This window comes from Trachurus japonicus, chromosome 7 (genome assembly GCF_045865225.1).
Source record: "Trachurus japonicus isolate A0001 chromosome 7, Traja_1.0".
In the NCBI taxonomy this organism is placed as follows: domain Eukaryota; kingdom Metazoa; phylum Chordata; class Actinopteri; order Carangiformes; family Carangidae; genus Trachurus; species Trachurus japonicus.
The window spans coordinates 10107627-10131087 of NC_140913.1; the positions used below are offsets into that span (position 1 = coordinate 10107627).

The 23461-nt window shown below is 41.5% G+C and overlaps 1 protein-coding gene across 1 annotated transcript in view; it reads right to left on the reverse strand.

Annotated features, from left to right (window-relative positions):
• lhfpl4a (LHFPL tetraspan subfamily member 4a) overlaps positions 1-22152 on the reverse strand; it is a 32096-nt gene extending 9944 nt beyond the window's left edge. The window contains exon 1 of the mRNA XM_085781153.1: positions 21650-22152. Within this exon, the coding sequence (XP_085637279.1) occupies positions 21650-22058 (409 nt within the window). The 5' untranslated portion in view covers positions 22059-22152. The remainder of the gene's footprint in view (positions 1-21649) is intronic.
• Between the last annotated feature and the right edge of the window lie 1309 nt (positions 22153-23461).

Consider the following 23461-nt stretch of genomic DNA (forward strand, 5'->3'; position numbering starts at 1 on the left):
AGAGAGAGAGAGAGAGAGAGAAAGTAGGTAAAACCTGCTAGCTGTTAGCTACCGTAGCTCAGGCGTCGGTCTCCCGTCAGGTAAAAGCTGCTGTTTATTCCTCAAATGAAGCTCATGAAGTTGTTGAGCCTCTCTGGTACAGTTATCCATCACTGCAGTTGAATTCGCCGCTAAACTGCTGGACGCTAAAACCGAGGGGGGGGGGGCGTCTGTTTGTTTACAATTCACAAAAGCAACGTGAACGTACGTGCTGCTCAGACTATGTAGAGTTACGCAATGAGGCAGGCAGGCAGCGTAGCCTCTGTACGGTAGTGAAGTTAAACTCACTCACCCATAAAACACGTGCTAAGCTGCCGGCGAATCCTTACTGAGTTCTTGGCGAAGCGGTTAGCATCGTCGCCTGCGGTGCGGGAGACGCGGGTTCGAACCCCACTTAGGGCAGATCAGAACAATATAAAATTACGTTGTGATTTAGGGGCCGTTGCTCTCATTGCCGTCAGTGCTTGCAGCTTTTAAATGTCCCGTTTTTGTTTTGTTTTTGTTTTTTGCGAGCATTGCAGTGTCCTCCAGACAAAATGTTGAATGACCCCCCCTCGCTGACCTTTTTTTTTTAGTGGACCCACCCCTCAACAAAGAATATTATGACATGACCCCCCCCCATTTTCCTCCGGTGGCCCATTCCATAAATAACGAACGGTCCCTTACACATACATATTTTCACTCTCATATACATTTTTTCTCTCATATTCATATATATTAACTCACACATTCATCAATTTTTCTCTCATAAAATACATTTTTACCCAGACATTCATACATTTTATCTCATAATTTTTTTTATCTCTCATGTATGTTGGAGAAGAATGTATGAATGTAAGAAAAGAATGTATGCATGTGAGAGGAGAATAAATGTACCTGAGTGTGAGAATACAGTATATAGTGTAAGGAGAATATATGCGTGTGAGAATGCCAGAAGGAATTATGTCTTGGAAGGCCCCTCATATCCTGATGGCTCATTTTAAGTTAGTTTTTGAATACAGGCTATGTGCATTTTGTCTGCATACTTTCATACTTTGACGAAATCTATATAGCACAGGGACCTCCTTTTACACTGACATCTCACTTTTTTCAATAGGGGACCTTGAAATAGTAATAAAAGACATGGTGAGGGAAGTGCATGACAAAAGCTCCAGGATATAATTAAGGATGGGATGTTGTCATGTGTTTTATATTTTCTGAAAAGAGATTACAGGACTTTGCGGAACAGATACTGTAGCAGGAAATCAACAAGTTTAATTTTAGCCGGACCTTAAAACATGAGAGGATTTCAAATATGCAGGACTGCAAGAGAATATTGTGCTTGTAAGGTTTGAAGGTAATGCATCAGAGTGTATTAAAGTGGGGCCCATTAGTCATATGGTTGAACCTTGTCACATTAGTGATTCCCTCTGAAGACCCTGTGTTTCACCTACTAGCCATCCATCATGAGAAAATGGTGGGTGGTGAACTCGTGGCGACAGATGAGGGGAGGATATGAGATTAGTCAACACCTCATATGTAAAGCTGGAAACCATGCAAATATGAGGAGTCTTATTTCAAGCTGTAGATGTACATCATTTGAAAATGTGACCGCTGCTTTGCCAAAATAATTGCAGGCATAATGAGAGAACGTAATGAGAAAGAATATAACGACGGCAATACAGTAAGTAATGAGAGAATGGAAGCAATGGAAGTAATCATCGTGGGAAATCATCATGTTATTAGCTTCTTTTATGACCTTTATACAAGATATTAACATAGAAGAGAGATGATAAAATCATTAACTGAGTAATGAGCGTCAGGTAACATGTTTTATGGATTTTTGATGAATGGTTTCCCATCTGGCATGACACTCATCCAGAGTTATTGAGTGTGGGCTTTTTGAAAATGTGGAGCCACTCGAATAAGCCTGATGGGCAAAATACATCAGCCTCATGGCAGCTCATTTGCCAATCATTTTTCTTTGTCCCGAATGTTATTAACTATTTTTTTTTAAAACCCTACGGTTTATGTGGTGGAGCTAACACCAATATGTTTTGTACTGTGAACAATTAAACTCACATTTTCTAAATTGAACCATGTTTTGGGATGAAATGAAGCCCCCTTTTTTAATGGTATAGTTTTACATGTAAGAAAATGATGGTTAATGCAGAGTGCTATTAGTTTTGGTCATCCAACTCAAAAGTTGTTGTTGATGAATGTGTGACTGTGATACACATTCCCCTGCTGGGCTATTTTGAGCAGTTTTACTCAAGAAACAAGCACAGGAGCTGAAAAACGAGACCAATGCTGTAGTTCCTTCAATGGCCACTTAAGTCAACCCCATAGACTGTATAAAAGAGGTCAACCCCCAAAGACACGTTTGTGTTTATTATGTTCTATAATTATGATAAGATCATACCCCACTTTCTTACAACTATAGTAGGAGTGTGCTGCATTATTGAGTCTGAGATCTTTTTGAATGTGTAAACTTGTGACAAAGTAGCATACATAGAAATCTTTGATTTTGCCCATTTCCGGGGCTAACTGGTTTGCTTCATGTAGAAGTTGAGAGCAGTTCAGCTTCTCAGCAGGCAGCACGTACATGGCCGATGAATTGCATCACATGCAGGTCCATCTTGGCATCCAACAACAAACTGGGTTAGGGTTAAGGTTCTCCAAGCCTGAAGAGAGGTGGCAGAGACACTTCAACGCCTGGTTACAAAGTTATTTATTTCCTGGGACCTTCCCATTTTAACAATGCATCGGGGTGTGGTCATTGTACAACATGGTTAGCCGGCACCATGACGAAGCCAGACTTTATGGCTTCACACCCAAACAGTGTTTAAGATAGTTACTTTCATGCATGTGTTTTCTTAGGTTGCAGTGCGTTGAGTTTTCAGCACCACTCTAAAACAGTTACCATGTCCCAGTGTCCTCTTTCTCATTCCTTCAGTAAACTATCAACCAGGAAATACACATGGCGCCTGTGCTGCCTGCTGATGAAAATGCTCTCAGGGAAAAGAAGCTCCAATGCTAAAAGCTACTGACCCGGTACAGATGCTTCACTTTGAAGGTTTGGTGTTAAGGATATATTTGTACATGTATTGAATGCCTCGCCAGCTTCCATTTGAGCCCCATGATTATCCATAACACCCTTGTCTGCATAGACCTATATCTTCACAGAACTGCAAGTTTCACCCCTATGAGTCATTTTGACATGAGTTTTATATCTGAGATTTAAAAAAAATGTATTTCCCCCCAAAATAAAAAAAAGATGTGTATAATATTGGAGAAAGCCCATGACAGCAATGTCTGTGTGACATGACCCCTCCTCTATCTGCCTCTCCCCTTTATCTTAAGTGTTTAAGTGTTCACCAGTGGACTAAAAATAACCCCCACCTTCCAACAACCCAAGAAAAGCCCTTTGAAGTTGTTGGGGTTTTTCCCTCTTCCTTCCTCCCCTCCACTGTCTCAAGACACTGCATTCTGAACTTGGAGTGGAGGAACTTCAAAGCAGGCGAGCAGAGGGATCAAACAGAGAGAGAGGATGGGAGCGAGCGGAGAGAGATGGCGAGCGAGCGCTGAAGAATGAAAGCAAAAACGAGTCGTACGGAGAGGGAGAAAGGGAGCAGGATGGCTACCATTGCTCCACTCCATTATGTCTTTTTTTGTCTCATCTCACTTCATCGGTTCTTGTCATTTCTTTTCATCGCAGCGTTCGCAGCCCATCACCTGTTGTAAACAAGGCATCAAAGCATATCAAACTGATAAAAAAACACTTAGAAATGTGTTGCCAAGACACATCTGTGATCCAGCTAGTTCAATTTACTGAGAACCAATGTATTTATAGCGCCCCAAAGATATTTATAGGCTTATTGCATAACAGTTTTGTCAGACTTTCTTATCTACATGTCCACATAGAACATTTTTTATTCTAGACAAACAGCAAAAATAGATTATATAAGGGCTCTAAAAATACCATCAGTGTGCTATATATAAGTTTGTGCGTGTGTGTGTGTGCGTGAACTATTTTTGATAGGAGCAGCTCCAGGCTCCACAATATTCCTTCTGAGAAGCTTGACTCCAGGTTTGTTGTGTACATGGACATGACGCCATCCAGCACTGGGCCATGTGCTCTGACTGAGCTACTATGTGGTACTATACAGTCTGTGCTTGAGAGTTTTTAACAAGTGCATAATTAATACACAGAAACACCACTTCCTCTCAGATGCAGATTCATGCAAATGCGCAGTGTGAATGACCTACTCCAATCAAGATAAACAAACATCCATATTGTTGTCCCCATGCTACTGCTGCAGCAAAGCAGATCCTCTGCTCATGCTAGGGTGAAAAAGTAATGTTAGCTGAGGCAAGAATAAAGAGGTGACATCACTGTTGCGTTTAGTTTTTTTGTTTGTTTGTTGCAGTCATAAGCTGTGTCCAGACTCTGTGTTTGCTGCCAGTTGGATTGTGTTGCTGTCCTACTGTGATTGTGAGATGTGAAAATTAAAGATCTGACACTACTGTGTATGTGTCAGTGATCAGACGACTCATTAGTGTCTGTGACTACATCCACTTTAATTTTAAAACTGCATTTAAAAGCTATGTATCAAATAATAATCTTCCTATTCTAGCACACCTGTGCCGGGGTAAACAAGAGGCAGATTATCTGCTCTGCAGACAGAAAATGCTGAAAACAAGAAACTGCAAAGACAGTTGTAGTGTTAAAATGCTGCAAAGACAAGGTCACTGATTTTCACAGTAGCCATTGCACAAACAAAAAGTGTTGGGCATGTTACTTTTAAAAAGTAATTAGTTATAGTTAGTAGAAAAAAGTAACTGAGTTACTGCATGATAAAAGTAAAAGTAACTATTGCGTTACTTTTTGTCAAATTGACTTCTATACCTAACCCTTATCTGGAATTAACAACAGTTAGAATGCAGTCATTTGGCTCTCTGTCAGAGTTGTTTTCTTCTACAATCACATTGTGATAGTTTGGACCGCAAAAAAAAAGTGTTTGAGTCTTGGTTGGAGGGCACCATGAGAAGGAACCTTGGAAATGGGACGCCCTGGTTGCACCGCTGTGTCGCAATCAGTCTTTGAATGCAGCCTGCAAGGGATCTGACAGATGTTGTAGTTTTTTGTTTTGTTTTAGAAATTAAAGCAGAAGTAAGCGATCCGGTCGTTTTGGCTAACTTCTTGTCAGCCGATGGAGTTAGCAGTCCCCGCCCTCGTCCCTACGTCACCACATTCACGCACATCCCTTGGCTGCACACACAGAGAGGACCGCCCCTTTATGCCGTTCTCGCTCCTCATTGGATAAAGGTTGTAGGATACAAGGAAAGTTTTCTCCTCGGCTTACAGCAGAGCAGAGTGACTGACAGACCCGTGTTTTGGACCAAACACTCTATATAAGTGATTGCTGTCGGAAGATATAACTATTTAAGACTTATATTAACACAAACATTCCGCTTACTTCTGCTTTAACAAATCAATAATTTTGAATTAAAAACTTTAAAACCCTTAAGTCATCCCTGGAGGTCTAAAAGCTTACACCCTAGGCTGTGTTTCTAATCAAATGTCACCTCTTGCAGAAAGTCCAAACTACTGACCTCTGTGTGGAAGGCAGTGGAAAGGTGTGAACATGACTGCATTAAGAAATCACCGTAGCGGTAATGTAATAAAGCTGTCTGAGGTCTGCCCTTCTCTCTGCTATGTGGCTAGACCTTGGCCCGCTGTCCTCCATATATCTAATAGACAGCCACCTCGCTGATGTACAGAGCTTTTATTGGAGTTGGGATCAAGTAATGTGTGTGTGTGTGTGTTTGTGTGTGTGTAATGCTGAGGGGGCACTTTACAAGATGTTGCTGCCACCAGGGTTCAATGGCCGACTTGGCATGGAGTTTTTCCTCTTTTCTGTCATTCTGTCTTTACATCCTTTCACTCCAACAACCTACAGTAGTTTAAATTCTGTACTTTTTTTTAAATATAGCTCATCATAATCAGACTTGGGGATTGCAACCTGAGCAACTATGTCTATCCTCATAACATCTTGTTTCTTCTATTTCCATATCTTACCAAATAGTTGACCCTGCTTCATCATCAAATGTGATACATTTACCAAATTTATTTTCTTGGGGTTTAAAGTCCTTCTCCCCAATCTCTTTATTTTACACTTCCTTTATCTCCTCCTCACTCATGCCTGTGTCCTTCACCAGCTGGCACGAGTCCTAAATCTGGAAAGAGGATTGGCAGGCGTACAGAGGCTTGCACATAACCATATAATTTGTCATCGCACAAGTCCAAGCATCGTTTTTTTCATTGAGCAATGCGAAGCAGTTTTGTGATATACTGAGGGGTCATTGAGGGGTGCCCTTTGGCAATCCATCTAATTCATAATTAGAGGAAGAGTATCTCACTGAACCAGGCACTGATGCCGAAACTATACTTCACTAAAACTATACCACACTTGGGTTGTAGTGTTATTTTTTTTTTTAGCTTTTTTACCTCGGTCAAATTGTTTATGTAACAGGGGTTATGCAACATATGCAGTACTAAAGAACTTTCAGTTTTGGTTGAGTTTGGCGGCGCCTGTGGACCAAAGCGGTAGTGTTTTGCCTGAAGGAAGACTCCATTTCCCATGAACACTAGCGTGAAGCCCTGTAAATATCCTGCATTAAAATTAACAGAAGACATCAAAACTAAGTTTCTGTTTCCAGTGGATCATTTCAAAGTGAAAACACAAACATAATCCATTGCTAAAGTGCTGTTTTGCCTGTTCCCTCCTTGTTGTGACTCGCAAAAGTGAAAGTGAAAGTAAAGTGAGAGCAGTGTTCCTACCATGCTCCTCAAAGCTGCTTAGTGCCAGAGAAAGAGATACAGACCCCCTCAGACCACGACAGAGGTGTCATTCAACTTGTTGTAAGTCGATGTATCATCACAAAAGTTATGAAAATATTTTATGAAGGTTGAAAAGTTACTTAGTGCTGGTTTAATCTGAGTTACCTGACGGGTATTGCTCACCGGGCGGAGCTTTGGTTTTGCCCTGCTAACCCTGTATTCTTTCTGGGGTAACCCCATGTCTTCCTATAAAATGGCCATGTCCCACTGAAACTCTCTCTCTTGTCTTCTACTCTGTGGGAGAGGTGAGTGTTTTCTTTTGCTCCTTCATTTAATGTTTTGCACTATATTCATGTTATGTTCATTCTTGTAGGGGCTCAGGTGGTGTCCGGGAGGATATGTTGTTCATGTTTTTTTTATCATCTCCGTCAGGTACGTTTCCGTGTTGTACATTAAGCTAGCTCTCGGCCTGTTCTCTCTTCTACTCTGTGGGAGAGGGGCTTGGTTGGTGTCCGGGAGGATATGTTGTTTATGGTTTTTTTATCATCTCCGTCAGGTACGTTTCCGTGTTGTACATTAAGCTAGCTCTCGGCCTGTAGCTCTCTCTTCTACTCTGTGGGAGAGGGGCTCGGGTGGTGTCCGGTAGGATATATTGTTTATGGTTTTTTTATCATCTCCGTCAGAAAATAGAGACGTTTGAGACCAGAGCATGGTGGTTCACTTCTTGACAACACAACGCAGAGGTTACACCGGTTACACTTGGTGCCGTGACCTGGATGCCCTGGGTGGAGTGAGTTTAGGGGGGTGAGTGTAACGGTCACAGTCACGAGTTACCAGTAAGGAGAAGTGACAGCGTGTGGCGGTTAGCGGTACTTAAGTTAAAACTCACTCACCCATAAGAAAATACGTGCTAACCCACTTGCCAAGTGGTCACTGGCCTCAACATCGGTCATATAGTGTAAGAATATTTGATTGAGGATGCTTCAGACGCCACATAGTGTTTTCTGAACACTGCTGTTGGTTGATACACTATTCTACATTTCTATCTATATCCATGTCATGTTCATACCAAATAGTCCAGAGGGCCAGTGTACTGTGAAAGGTTTTTCTAGGGACTTTTTTTCTTGTTAGAAATGAATACAGTCAATACAGTTATGTGATTGATGAATTACCCCTAACCCTGTAACTGGCTCAAGACCACTCCAACATAAAAGTTCGACCCCCACTGGTCTGTTTGTGTTTTCATTGTGTCCTAGAGCAAACACAGCAAATACTGGCATGCGCTTAAAGAAAATCAGCAAAGGAGCCAGAATATAAAACCTAAATAGCTGTTTCAGTTAATTTAATTAATATAAAAATGTATCCAAATGGCACCTGGTCAAAGTAGCCAAACTAAAACAGTGAGTTGACTGAACAAAGAGCTCTATGCAGTACATGCATGAGCAGAAACACCATTGATCAAAATGTGAGCATAACAAAGCGCCTAGCTGCAAATCATCTAAGAAAAAAAGCATAGCTTGTTTGACAGTCTGAAAAAGCCAAATATCAAGTCTAACGTACTGGAAGAGATTGAACAATATATCATTTTGAAATGGAGGCACATTATGTAAATACTACTACACATTAATGAGAAGCAAGAACGTTATATAGTAGAGGAATTTTCAATCTTTTCTCCTCCTGACAAATACAACCTCCCTGCTGCTTTCTTTCCTCTCACACATACAACAGAGTGACAATGCTGAGAAGGGTCAAAGGAATCCATTATTCAGCTGTCAGGGTATTTTTAGAAACACCCCAGTGACTTTGGAATTATTTATTAAGTGCCTAATAATTAAAACATGTACATTGGGTTGGGGAAAGCCGGCCAGAAATCTCAGAGAGAGAGAGAGAGAGAGAAGAGGAGAGAGAGGCAGGGATATCCTCCAGGGAGACTCCTCTCTCTCTCTCTCTCTCTCTCTCTCTCTCTCTCTACCTCTGTACTTCTATATTTAACTCGACCACTGCAGCATCTATTTAGCTCCTGCTCGATACACATGCACGTGGGTGCATTTATCTACATACGTACACTAGCGTACACGAAGCCATACACATATACAAATGCATGCACACGTTCTTTACGCATATACTAGTGAAGCAAAAAAGATACACACACACAAATGCACGCACACACACACATACTGGCTCCAGAGAAGAGAGGGAAAACATTCTTATTAATAATGCAGCTCTCACACCATCATATACACATTTACCCGCTGTCTAACATGCTCACGTGAACAGATGCGTGTGGCCCCGCAGACACACATGCAGATACACAACCGCTCACATACATACAGTACATATGCGCCCATGAAAAAACAGAAGCATACCATCAGCATACACACAAACTCATTCAGTTGCTGTGTTTCTCTCACTTTATTTCTCTTTGCTTTACACACATACACACACACTGTGCATCACGCTCTTTGTGTTTCCCTCTTGCTTCCTGTCGATGCAGTATGACATACGCCACACACTCTTTGTAGAACAAAGTACAACAACCAACTCCAACTGTGTGGAAAAGAGCTACAAATCACAGCCTCACCAGTAGTCTACCTAGGTCGTCCATGCAGACAGACAAATGGATGTTGTTGTTTGCAAAGTCTAGCCCAGTATCCCTCGGAATTACATTCATATTGGATTTAGTCGGTCATCCACTGATGTGTGTTGGATATGGTGACAGGAACATGTGTTGGTGTTACCTTCTAAATTGTTCAGTGAGTATCTCAATGGCATTAACTGGGAGACTCACTAGGTTCAAGGACCCGAGATATAAACTCGCTTGACATCAAGTATATCTGCCAGTCAAAGGTGTCCCAGTTTATTTGTCAAAGGTGTTCCAGTCCATTTCAACCCTGGAGGTCTATTTCTTCATGAACTAAAAGGTTCCTGTGGACCATTGCATTTCCATTGCTGCTTAAAGTTCCAGGAAGATTTTAAAAATTGGGCCGATGACACACAGTAGAGCAGTGGAGGTAATGGTTTTGTATATATTAATTATTTTTGTTGCGGAATGTCAATCCCGTCTCTTGGCCGAAAATAAACCTTGCAAGATCAGCGCCTCCAACCCGGTGTCCCAGCTCTCGTCTCAAAAGAAACATGGACTGCGTATCAGCACTACAACACAAACACTCCTGGAAATGTAATCTCTTGTTAACGTTATCCATCTGGGTAGACATCGCTCCACTCCGAAACTGCAGGGGGGGGTTCTGAATTGTTCCTTTCCGGGTCAGAGAACAAACGCCTCAGACGCTGTGTCTCAAATTCAGAGGCTGCAGCCTTCAGTCCCTCTACTGTTGTGTTCTCTGACCCGGAAAGCAACAATGCGGAAGCCACGGTAGGTCCGAATTTTGCTTTGATTTAATTGTAAAGTGAATTTTAAAATTAAAATGATGGTCAATAGGACGTTACTTGCAACCACAGAACAATTAAAAAATTAGTCTGGAGCCCATTAATGAAAAACAAAAACAAAACGATACCTTCTTGAACAAAAACAAATATAAACGTCCACAGTTTTGGGAGTATGGATGGTATGAAATGAAGTGATCATTGGTGACCTGATATCCGAGGTAAACATTGATTACGACTGTAAAAACATCTTAATATGGAGAGCTAGCAAAAAGGCTTGTGGCCTGATTCATCTGAACAAACGGCAGCAGTGCAGAAATATTCTCCTCTGTTTGAGTGAGCCTCGTCCCTCTGATCAATCAGAGATGGCCAAAGTCAGGGGTGGGAGCTCATGCCTGTCAATCAATACATTATTGGACTTCTGCTCTAATGCCCCTCTCACATCAAGGCTTCAGGCTAGTGTTAGCTGCTGGAAGAAGTTGCTATACTCAACTCACCAACTCCCTAGATTCCTGCATTACAACTCACTCCATACACTGTTTGATTTGTTTTCCATTCACTCCCTCTGTCCCTCCAACTTACCCACTGTTTCCATCTTTTTTCTTTCCAACTTTTCCGACACACACACACACAGGCACACACACACACACACACACACACACACACACACACACACACACACACACACACACACACACACACACACACACACACACACACACACATTAAGACCGAGTAGTCGCTGACAGGTCGTTTCTCCCAGGACAGCTCATCCCCTGTGCCACGGCCCATGTCCTGCTTAGTTCTGTTTAATATTGCAACAGACAGGGTCAGACGTAAAGGAGGGATGGAGACATGAGTTGATGAGGGAGAGAGGGAGTCATCAAGCTCAAATGGCTTGTGGGCTACTGCACTTTCCTTTGGTAGGCTACCACATATCTGCTGGAGGGATGGAGGAGAATGATAAGGGCAGGAGAGAGATAGGAGAAGAGGGGAGGAAAGAGAGGGGGGACGAAAAAAAAAGATCCCCCTTTCTCTCTCTCTTTCTATCTATGGCTCTGTAGGAAGGTAAAAACTCAGAAAACCTTGCACTTCATTCATCTTTGTTCGCAAAAGGTGAATTAAAACTAAATCTCCGACAGTTTTCCCAGGAGCACTTTCTACTGAATTAATCTCATTCCAAGCAAAGGTGCAACAGCGAAGCTCTTCGCAGACCCAGGGTGCTTCTGGGAAATCTAGCCCTCCTCTTGTTCCTTTCATGTGAGGGGAAAATACTGCTTAGTCTAGATTCTACGTACAAAATGACCCCATTATTCACTTTCCCATTGAGGTGTGACATAACTGGGGGACAAAAGGAGGAAAGTCTCGTATTAGGAGGCAGCTGTTGCTTCACTAATGGTCCTAACCTAACCCACTTTTAGCTGGCTTTGGTTTGTACCTTACCCTGCTGACCTCATTATTGTCTGGTGCTGTACATTTCCTAAATAATAACATTCATTTATCCACTTTTAGACCAACTTGTGGTATTTGTTGCTCAGTGGTCTGTGAGGCCTGTATCACAAAGCATGTCTGGCTCTTTGGGTTATCTGGCTTCTGGAGATCCTTGATATCTGGTATCATCACGCTGGTTATCATCTGGGTCAGATGCCCTAAATTACAAAGGACATTATCTGAACCATTAGTGCAGTGAACATCGACTGGTGGAACTTTCTAATCTGCCCTCTGAAATCTGAAATTGTGAGCATCAAAATATATATATAATATAATATAATATCTGCTATTAAAGGGACAATGAGGAGTTTTGGAAAAGCGAAGCGTTTTCACACTACATTTATGAGCCTCCACGTGCACTGTGAAATTCTTTGACCGACGTAAGACAGACTCATGTTTTCATTCATCAAGTATTAAAGTCAGAGGTACAAAGAGGTTCAGATACTGTCGTAGTTCCGACCATAAACGGCGATTCGGCGGCGTTATTCTCATGACTCGCCTCGAAACCGAAAGTAAGGAAACGCTGGTCGGCTCCGCCACCACTAATAATAACAAAATAACGATAGAGACAAAACGATATATTTATCGAAAATGGGCCCATTAACAATTGTGGGTAACGTAGATTCATCCACATTAACGTGAGACTTTTTTATTGTCGCGGAATTTTTCGTTCTGCCGATGGAGAAACTCCTTGTTGTCCCTTTAAAGCAACTGAAAAACTGATGAAATAACTTTATCAGAAACAAGTCATCATCAGTACTGTAGCTTGAAATTCCACAACAAATTTGTGAAACGCGGTGCTGCGTACTTGTTTTGTCCATAACCTTGTGTTGAAGCCAGTGGTGGGCACAACACCCACAAATATCGAGTCAAAATATCTATATCACTCCTGGTGGCTGACTCTATAGGTGATAGGAGCCTGACTAACAAAGGCTAAAAATCCAAAACAATAAATATCAAAAATTATTATTTAATTATCAGGGCAATAATATGAATTAGATTTCATTTTATTTGAATGTCCAGTCCCCGGCGAGAAAAATTCTGGCCCTTTATAGTTGGTGACCCCTGCATTAGCGGAATACTGAAACAACTGAAGGGAAATGATTTTCGGCTCGTTGAAATATACAAAGCACAATCAAACAAGTAGAACTTCCTATGAAGTGAGAGGCAAACAGGACAGGAATAGTATTCACATATTAAAAATAATGCTATTAATAACTACAAAGAGTTGAAAGGTCAATTTTCATAGAGAGAAGAGCACAGTCTCTGCTTGAAGGTGCTCATAGTGTTGCACTGTTCACACTGTTCTGCTGAACCCCCTCCCCCCATGTTGGAGTGGGCATTACTCACTTCAAACATGGAGGACAGGGGTTCAGATGGTCACAGTGTAAAGACATTGCAGGTGTGGTGGCGCTTCACAATATGCAGCTGAAAAGCATATAGGTTCATCAGTATATTGAGGATAGTTGACCCCAGATTGAATCTACTGAGCCTTAAACTGATACTTGTATCTTTGTAATTTGTTTTTAAGGCGGAAAAAAAGTTGTTTGGTGATGATGTCAGAAAATCTGAGATTTCATTTTTAATTTATGATGCAGCCCATGCTTTAGCACTGCAGAAACTTGAGGTATATTTTAAACTTGGTTCCTTCTGTTTCTTGGCTTGGCTTGGCTTCCTTGGTGTCCCACAGCTTTGCCTGTAGTTCTACAATTAGTGGTGATAAACAGTAAACCTTTCCCCAGGTCAGTTATTGCTACACGTTGGCCTTATTGGTACTGTAAGTCACTCTTTACTGCCAGGAGTTCTGAGTGGCACCTTACAGACCTTTCTGAGTGCATTAACCTTATTCATATTTGGTCAGTTCAGTACACAAAGAGGCCATCTCTGGCTCACTCTCAGCTTATAGATGCCAAGACACACTGTGTCAATTGCACTGCCAAGAGGCCTTCATCCCACTGTTTTGGCCCAAGTGCCCATGTTTCCCTCTTATCGTTTATTTAACCTTTCCTAAACCAATAAGTAGCATAAGTTCACATTCATAAAATTTTTGGTGTGATCAGGGCAATGTCTCCTTAAGTGGAAGAACCGCTCACCCAGAGACCAAACCATAGTTTTAGCTTACAGTACATGAGGGTGTATAGATGATGACAAACTTTTCCTTGGGTGCACATGATGTCTTACCCTTTTGTTCCATGCTGTACTACACACTAAGGCAACCATTATGATCAGGGTCCAAACTGCTCCATAATTGACACTTTTGGTCCATTTGGTCTAAATCTAGGCCACCAGTAGTTCAAATTGGCCCTTACTGTATTTGCTGTGGTACACTCTGTCACTGTGCACTGCCAGGAGACCTGCTGCTGCACCCAGCAGGGCAGAGTGGATGATTAAACGATCATCTCCAAGGTGGTGAACACCATTAGGCCGTCTGCCAAGCCTATTAGACGACTTACCTCCACCACACATCACACACATCCAATGGAAGGACAGTAAAACCTTCTGAAGTTTTACAAACTCTGGCATCTACTCGCAAATTAGAGGTAACATAGGTGTGTATTGAGTTTAAAAATAATAATACAAAAAACATTGTGAGGAATTTTTATTGTGCTGAGAACTGGACAATCCAATCATGTCTGAAATTTTACTTGTGAGGAAAAACAATGATATTGTCAAGATCTGTTTGAGTATAAGATTAACTTCTAGTTGTGAGATGTTTCCAGTGTTTCCACAGACTGACAAAAAGACAGAAATGTGTAATTCAAAGGTCTGGGAAACTATGGAAATCAAGGTCTGACCTTCTGTTTGTTTTTTGAAACAAAAGGATGTCAACAAAATATACACTGTTACCCATAGAGTTGGAATAATTTTGTTTTCAGTCACAGTCCTCTTTTTATTCCTGTTTGGTTTAATTTTTACAGTCATGTGTTTGGACGAGATTGATCAATACAATTTTGAGAACATAAAAACATAATCTATCAAGAATAAATCATATTTCATGAAAAGAGGTTAAAAACAATATTGTTTTTATTCCATCTTCATGGGCAACATGTATGAACCACAGATAAACTATCTGTCACGGAGGCTTCTGCCTTCCTGCTGCGCTGACATCGGCCTCCAACCTTTTCGGCCAGGTGGTGATGGATGGTGATGTGGAAGGTATTGATGGCTTAAAGGGGCCTGGTGTGATTCAGCAGAGTCATCACCTTCACACAGATTTTTTTTGGATTTCTCATCACATATGCTGAACTCTCATTATCACCCCGGATATTTTTATCCTAGTGAGGTTTTAAGACAGGGCGTCATTCTTGGTCTATTTTACTTTTTACCAGTGTTGGACAGTAACTGAGCGCCCTTCACATTTACGTATCTTGCAACCCTTTGCAGGGCCCTGACCCCTTAGGTTTAAAATATCTGGACCAAACCACCTTACTGTTTATAATCATCAGATAATCAAAACTGGCTCCACAGTACAACAGTAAACTGCTACATGCACAGTGATGCATCGGTATTATCAATGTATTGATGTTATGTATGATAAGGTTAAGGTGCCTTTATTGTCACTGAAATGTAATTGTGACTGCCCTTCACAGTGGTATTTAGACCTAAAGAATAATGAGTAATTACTTTCCTATTTCATCTGCTTAATACTTCTGTGTGCTTCTCCTTTAATTGGTAGTTTAATTTTCCCCATGTGAGAGGAAATTAAATAACGGAACAACACAGTTGCTTTGACAAGTCAAGGCCTTTCTAAACCTTTCTTAAGAAAATAATGGAGAACAATCAGTAAATACATTGGGAAAAAGAGCTGACGATGCAATTAAATGCTAGATTCTGCTATAGGAGTGAAAATAACACTTGGAAATGGATATTTAGTGATGACGCATGAATTTGATATAGAAATTGAGAGGATGTTAAAAATAATTAAAAGTCTCACCAATCATCAATCACTTTTCAGCACTTTTACTTGTAACTGAAAATTCTCATTGTGTTATTGTGACATTTGGGATCTGAAAAGTCCCTCCAGTCCACGGCCTCTTTTTCTTTCTTTCTTTTTTGTCTTTACGGATGTTTTTTTTTTGGACTTTATGATTAATGGCTTTTAGACCCAGGTTCAATTCCTGTTAAGTCATGAAGATTTAGATAAAGAGAGTAAAAATCTGTACCTCTGCTGTTCTGTCTGATTCGTGCTGATTGTGGAGCACCCAACCCTTTCAACACACTCGGCAGAACAGAGGACAGAGTGGGCAGATGAGGATGAGGAAAAGAACAATACAGTAGGAAAAAAAAGTGCTGATCTCTCTCTCTCTCTCTCTCTCTTCCTTTCCCTTTCTGTCTCTCTTCCTCTCTCCCTCCCTCTCATTCAGTATGCTGACTGTTTCTGTACAGAAAACTGACTCCCACGCTATTCTGCCTGGCCTATTTATCACATTGATCAGCTTATAAAGGAGTCGGATATACACAGGAGGCTCGCTAGAAATGCGCACATGAGAGAGACCATGATTTCTTCTTTTTTTTTGCACCTCCTCAGATACAAGCTGCTGTCACCACTCAAAGATGAAATGTTGCTGACATGGTCATTTTACCCACTTGGCCTTGTGACATCTAATCACCATAGACTGAATGGTTTATTGTACCTTTTTTCCCCCTCTGACATCAACGTTGCTTAAAACACAAGCAACACAGGAGCAATACGTTTTAATCTGCCTGTGTGATTTCTCAGCACAACCAATTGAATAATCGTTCAATATGAGCACGACTCTCTTTACCTTGTCAGCAGAATAAGGAGTCAGCAAAGTCCAGCTGAAATGATTAGTCTGATAATTTGCAAATTCATGTCAACTAACTAACAGACTAATTTATCATTTATTAATTTTTAAAAGCAAAAATGTAAGAAAAATCTTACACTTTTCATATTTGCTGCTTTTCTTTTTGCCGCTGTGCTATAGATTCCGGGCTGCTGTCAGGACAACATAAGACTTGTGAGGGTATCCTGACATCCACTATATTCCAAACAATTAATTGGTTCTTTCATCAAAAAATTAATTGATGAATAAAATTAACGAGGTAGTTCAAGATTGGCATAAGATTTCAAGGTGGACTCTTTGTTTCAAATCAGGCCTGGATTCTTTAGTTTCTGGTGATATTATCTACAAACCATTCCTTTAATTTCCAAACTGACATGGAGGTTCTCACAATTTCTCACACAACACCAAATCCAGGTTCTTATGGTTCTTATCTACACTGTAAGACGCAATTAGTAAACCTTACTAGAAAAAAGCATGGAAACTCGTTCCAGCTATTAAGGTTTACTATAGTATTTACTGAGTAAGGTTTACTTGATCATTTACTTAGTAAGGCTTACTTGATTATTTACTTAGTAAGGTTTACTTGATCACTTACTTAGTAAGGTTTACTTGATCACTTACTTAGTAAGGTTTACTTAATAATTTATTTAGTAAGGTTTACTCGATCCTTTAGTAAAGTTTACTCTATCATTTATTTAGTAAGGTTTACTCGATCCTTTAGTAAAGTTTACTCTATCATTTATTTAGTAAGGTTTACTCGATCCTTTAGTAAAGTTTACTCTATCATTTATTTAGTAAAGTTTACTCGATCCTTTAGTAAAGTTTACTCTATCATTTATTTAGAAAGGTTTACTCGATCCTTTAGTAAAGTTTACTCTATCATTTATTTAGAAAGGTTTACTCGATCCTTTAGTAAAGTTTACTCTATCATTTATTTAGTAAAACTTACTAAATAATTTACTTGAGCTCTAATTAATGATTACATTAAGGAACATCAAGTTAATAAAATAAACATATAATTTAATTCAGAAACAAATAATATTGTGGCCTTTATTATAACAAATTAACAGTTAAAAAAAAACCTGTAATAAAGTACATCTAAACTGAAAACGCTGTACCAACTTTCAACTTGCTGTTTAACAAACCAACAGTCTGACAATAAAGTCATACACTGGCAAGTGTGCATTTTACATTCTCAAAGATTTATTGTACAAACGGTTAATTAATAACGTCAAACAATCCATCAACGATCATCCTCATCAACGATGGGACTAGAGCTGCGTAGAGGAGTACGTGGCAGTGAGGGCTGCTTCACAATGGTCAGATGGAGCCAGGAGGAGCTCTGTACATCTGCACCCTAGAGAAAGGACACAGCCTGGTCAACTCAGATAGACACCACCAGAATGGATGCTGGATAATCAGCGAGCCCAGTTCATGTTAGTCTGTAAGTGTGCAAATAACTGAAAACAGTCATGACGACTGACTAATCTATGTGCATGTGATTACCTTGCATGTACAGTAGTAAGGTGCTCTGGATAAAAAAACATGTCTGTACCTCATCAACGATGGGACTAGAGCTGCGTAGAGGAGTACGTGGCAGTGAGGGCTGCTTCACAATGGTCAGATGGAGCCAGGACACTTCCTGCTGTAAAAACATTTTAGACATGTTAGGTAAGACATTAATTGTGCCTGACACCCGCTATTGTATTTGTGAAATGTTTATTTTATTTGTGAAAACGCTAAAGGGGAGATTTCACCGTTTTTGTTTGATACCTGCAGACCTCATTAGACCAGGTCCAGATCAAAAACCGCTATGCCTAGACTTCTCCAATCTGGCCTAGATTAATCTACAGGCCCTGAAGATTAATTCAGACACAGTTTCTGATCTGTGAAACATTTATTTTATTTGTGAAAATGCAATAAAGGCACATTTCACTGTTTTCTCATCATATAGACCACTAGACCTGGTGCTGATCAAAAACCACTATGCCTAGACTTCTAAAATCTGGCCTGAATTATCCTACAGAGGCTAAACATTCATTATAACGCAGTTTCTGATCTGTGAAACCTTTATTCTATTTGTGAAAATCCTATAAAGGCAGATTTCACTGTTTTTTCAGAATATAGACCACATTAGACCTGGTCCAGGTCAAAAACCACTATGCCTAGACTTCTACAATCTGGCCTAGATGAATCTACAGGCCCTGAAGATTAATTCAGACACAGTTTCTGATTTGTGAAACCTTTCCTCTAGGTCTAATGTGGTCTATATGATGAGAAAATGGTGAAATCTGCCTTTATTACATTTTCACAAATAGAATAAAGGTTTCACAAATCAGAAACTGTGTCTGAATTAATATTTAGCCTCTGTAGGATAATCCAGGCAAGATTTGAGAAGTCGATTTTAGGATAACATAACCACGCTGACCCACTGAACTGTTGATGTTGATGACGTTTGGTGCTGTTGATGTATTATTTGTGGCTGTAAGTGGCTGTTTGGTTGCGGTTTGTACGTGGAGAAATAGCCTTGGTGTTGGCGCGGTTCTACTACAACGGGAGGGGGGGTCGGTATCACGGTGCGTTGGAACATAAATTTACGCCGGAAGACCCCCCTTCAACCCAGGCTACAGCGGCCGTGCTCTACCAAGATGCACGTTGCTCACTACTCACCCCCAATTTCCACCTGGCAGCGCTGCGGAACGTCTCGGTTCCACCGCTGTTTTCATAGTGACAGTGAGCGGCCCAATGCTAATTTTTACTCCGCTCCCCCTCTCCCCCTCCAGCTGTCTCTCAGGCGCAAGCACACATTGTCAGAGACGTTCTAGACATTGTTCACTGAACGCACCTCCATCTTCACGATTCAGGTAACTTATTTTGGTTTCAAAACGGCGAATTTGACCGGCGAAAAGTGTGTCTGTAACTTCCATCCATTACAACACTCTTTGAAACAAATACCAGGTGGTTTAAATACATTTTAATGTGAAGACATGGACTTTTAACACGGTGTGGCGAACTAACGTTAATTTTAACTTTCCATGGCTCTCGCCAAACCCCGGTTACACAGCCCCCACCATTCTTAGTCCAATACATAACGGCAGCGGCCAGATAAACACATTTAATACATAAAACGTATAACTTATAAAACTTACCTTCCTGATGAAATGAGTCCAGGATATGAAAAAAGATTTAAAAACGCGCTGTTTCCTTCTGTCGTAGTGACTCTGCTGCTGTGTCAAGCCAAGCCAAGCCCGGTTGCTCAAGTAAAGCTTACTTGTAAATAAAAGTAAATGTTACTATAACCACAGTGCAATTAAAGGTTACTTGCTCTGGCTAAGTAACCCTAAATACAAATAAAAATAAATATTACTATAACCACAGTGAAATTAGAGATTACTCGCTCTGGGAAAGTAACCTTAAATACAAATAAAAGTAAATGTTACTATAACCACTGTGCAATCAGAGGTTACTCGCTCTGGCCAAGTAACCATAAATACAAATAAAAGTAAATGTTACTATAACCACAGTGCAATTAGGGGTTACTCGCTCTGGGAAAGTAACCATAAATACAAATAAAAGTAAATGTTACTATAACCACAGTGCAATCAGAGGTTACTCGCTCTGGGAAAGTAACCTTAAATACAAATAAAAGTAAATTATACTAATCACAATGTAATTAAAGGTTAGTCGCTCTAGGCAAGTAACCGTGAATACAAATAAATAGGTAAATCATACTAATCATAGTGGAATTAAATGTTACTCGCTCTGGACAAGTAAAAAAATATATCTTTACTCAAAACAATAAGTAAATTGTGTTTTTCAGTAAAGGTTACTTGATTAAACCTAGTATTATATCAAATTAGTAAAGGTTACTCATTTTTTCTATGTCTTGGTGACTATTATGTTTTACAGTGTAACCTGAACGACCAAAGAGTCCATTTGTAAATATACAGACCTCCCCCCTCCCCACACACAGACACCCACACACACACACAACCCACCCGCCCGTTGAAGGCAGCACGACTCGGTATAGCCTCTGTCCTGCATGTACTGGGGGAAACCACCATGAATTTCCCCCCACAGTCACTCCTACAACCAACGCACACGAGCGGGAGACAAACCATCAACCTCCTGAACTCACAGTAATCCAATCGACCTGGAATCATCCCTCAGAATAGCGATGGTCGCAGGGAGCCGTGTATGTCCACTGCACCGTGCATCACGCCACAGCAGCTTCCTATGTACAGATGCGCTGCGATGGATGAATGAATGACATTTGCATTTCATCAGCATAACGCTATGATCCTGCTGTTGCTGTTGCTGCTGCTGCTGTCTTTCCAGATGCAGTGGTGTATCCTCAGAGATGGAAACGCGGCTCTTTTGTTGCGTTTCAGCGGCGTGAATAATGGCTGAGGATGTAGCTATTCCTACTGTCTCTGGAAAAATCTGTGCAACACTCCCAATTAACTGTAACAAGACCTGGCATATACACCGGAACACTACAGCATATTGATTTCAGTGGAGTAACACACAACGGAAGCTGCTGCACGCACGCACGCACGCACATACACACACTTCCCACCATATGATACCCCTATTATATTTTTTATAGGCGCGTGAGAGGTATAGCCTGCTCAATACACTGACCTCAGGAGTCCTGCAATGGTGCCACAACAATGCAATGCGCGTGGGAATTGACAATTTGGCGGTGTAACACGGACTCTGTGTAAAAGCTTGTGTCATTCTCAAGCATTTCAAAATTCAATCAAAATGTGTTTATCTGTCTTTTCTCGCAAAGCCGTCTATGCGCATATCAGAGATCACCATCACTTGGGGGGTTTATGTGAAAATGTCTATAAAATAACAACCAGTGTGGCAGTGCATTAATTAAAAATATGCTTTATATGTTGAGAAATCAAAGTGATTGTACTTCAGCTGCCTGCTGCAGGTGGCTGCTCATGCAAACAAAACAGGTTGAGATTAGGTGGGCTTTTTTTACCTGGTTTTCGGGGCCTCGTAATTAATTTGCATCTATTTGACTGAAATGTGGGGGGGCAGACACTTATGTATGTCCTGAGCTGCACATGAGAGTGGTTTTGAGAGTGCCTACCACACAGCAGCTGCATCCAGGCGCAGGTCTTGTAAACGGTGGAGGTGTTGCAGAAGAAGAAGAGCGCCATGCAGGCGATGCAGCTGAGGATCAGCACCATGGACAGCAGCACGAAGACTGAGGCCGCCTTGAAGGCTCCGGATGGGATGGAGCTGAAGTCGGAGAAGCTGCCCTCGCAGGTGAGCTCCCGGCTGGGCGACGGCCCGGCGCCCACGCAGTAGTGGAAGAGGCCGAAGTAGCCGGCCTTCGGCGTGTTGACGCTGTCGCCGATCCAGTAGGGCTGGATGAACACCACCACGTTGACGATGGCGAAGCAGATGGTGAAGATGGCCCAAAGCACCCCGATGGCCCGGGAGTTGCGCATATAATTGTCATGGTAGATCTTGGAGGCTTCTTGGGAAGGCAACATGTTTGGTCGTTTTTTTTTTTAACCCCCCTTCTTCTTACAGCTCTCTTTCCACCCCCGTCCCCCTCCTCTTTAGACTCTTACAAGAAAAAGAAAACCCTTTTTTCTCTCCCCCAGACAGACAGCTCGACACCCCTCACTATCCAGATGTTGTAGGCTATGTATATATTTTTCCTTCAGTGTTACAGCATTTCTGCGCCAATATTCACCCCGTTTTGGCTGTTTCTTATGTGGCTATTAAAGACTATTAAATGGGCCTATATAACCACACGATAAAAAAATGTAAGCTGCAAATATGTAAGTGACTTCACACTTAACATTATAAAAATGAATGGGGGTGGGAAATGCTACATTGGAGCAATACAAAAATCATAGCCTACCTATACCACTAATGAATAATTTACCAAGACCAGTGATTCAACATTGCTGTCTAAGGCTCGTTTCCTCGGGGCTACACTATGAATGATTAAAAAAAATCCATCAAAATAGGATTTTCTTTATTTCACAGTCGTCGGTTGGAGGGGGGTTTAAGCCGTTTTTCGTCCTCATCCATCAGCGGGGCAGAGATCTTCAGGATGGTCTTTATTACGTGAGATGAGATTTCGTTTTTGTTGCCTGTAGCGCCAGCGGTGGACCCCGTTTTTTACCTTCCGAGGCATCCGTGGGGTGCTCCCCTCTCCTCTGCTCGCCTTCACTGTCCACGCACCACGCAGAAATCAAACACAACGAAACGAAAATAAAAAAAAGCGAGAGAAGGTTTCAACACGAGCCCCTCTGTCAAATTTCAACAGTCCTTTCTCGTAAATCCGACATCCTCCACCGCCTCGACTCCATTATCATCATGGTTTTTCTCGTAGCCTTTATCCAGTATGTCTCCTCTCTCTCTCTCTCTCTCTCTCTCTCTCTCTCTCTCTCTCTCTCTCTCTCTCTCTCTCTCTCCCCCTCTTTCTCAGTCCTCCTCCTCCCGTTTCTCTTCTGCGCGCCCCCCGGAAGATGCTGATGTTGTAGGCTACTGATGACAGCGATGGAGCGCGTTCGCGTGCTCGGGCGCAGCGGCAGCAGCAACAGCAGAGGAGGGGGGGGGGGGGGATGATTTGCATCAAAACGCGTCTCCGCCTCTGTTCACCTTGAATTTGAAATTAGACCAGTAAATATTCCCTCACGTGCGGATAAACAACGAACATTTGCATATGGAAGGCTTCATCTAAACAGACCTCCACTGGTTCACTGGTCCACGGACCCCTGCTTGGTACAACCCGGGGAAGCCGAGGGAGGAAGATGTTTCTATGTGAGATGGGAAGAGGAGCGCGAGTCACACACGTACAGTAAAATCACAATGGTCGTGTTCTTTCACACTTCTGCTAATCTAGAGTGAATGCAGTGATGTAAGTCACCCCCCAAAACAA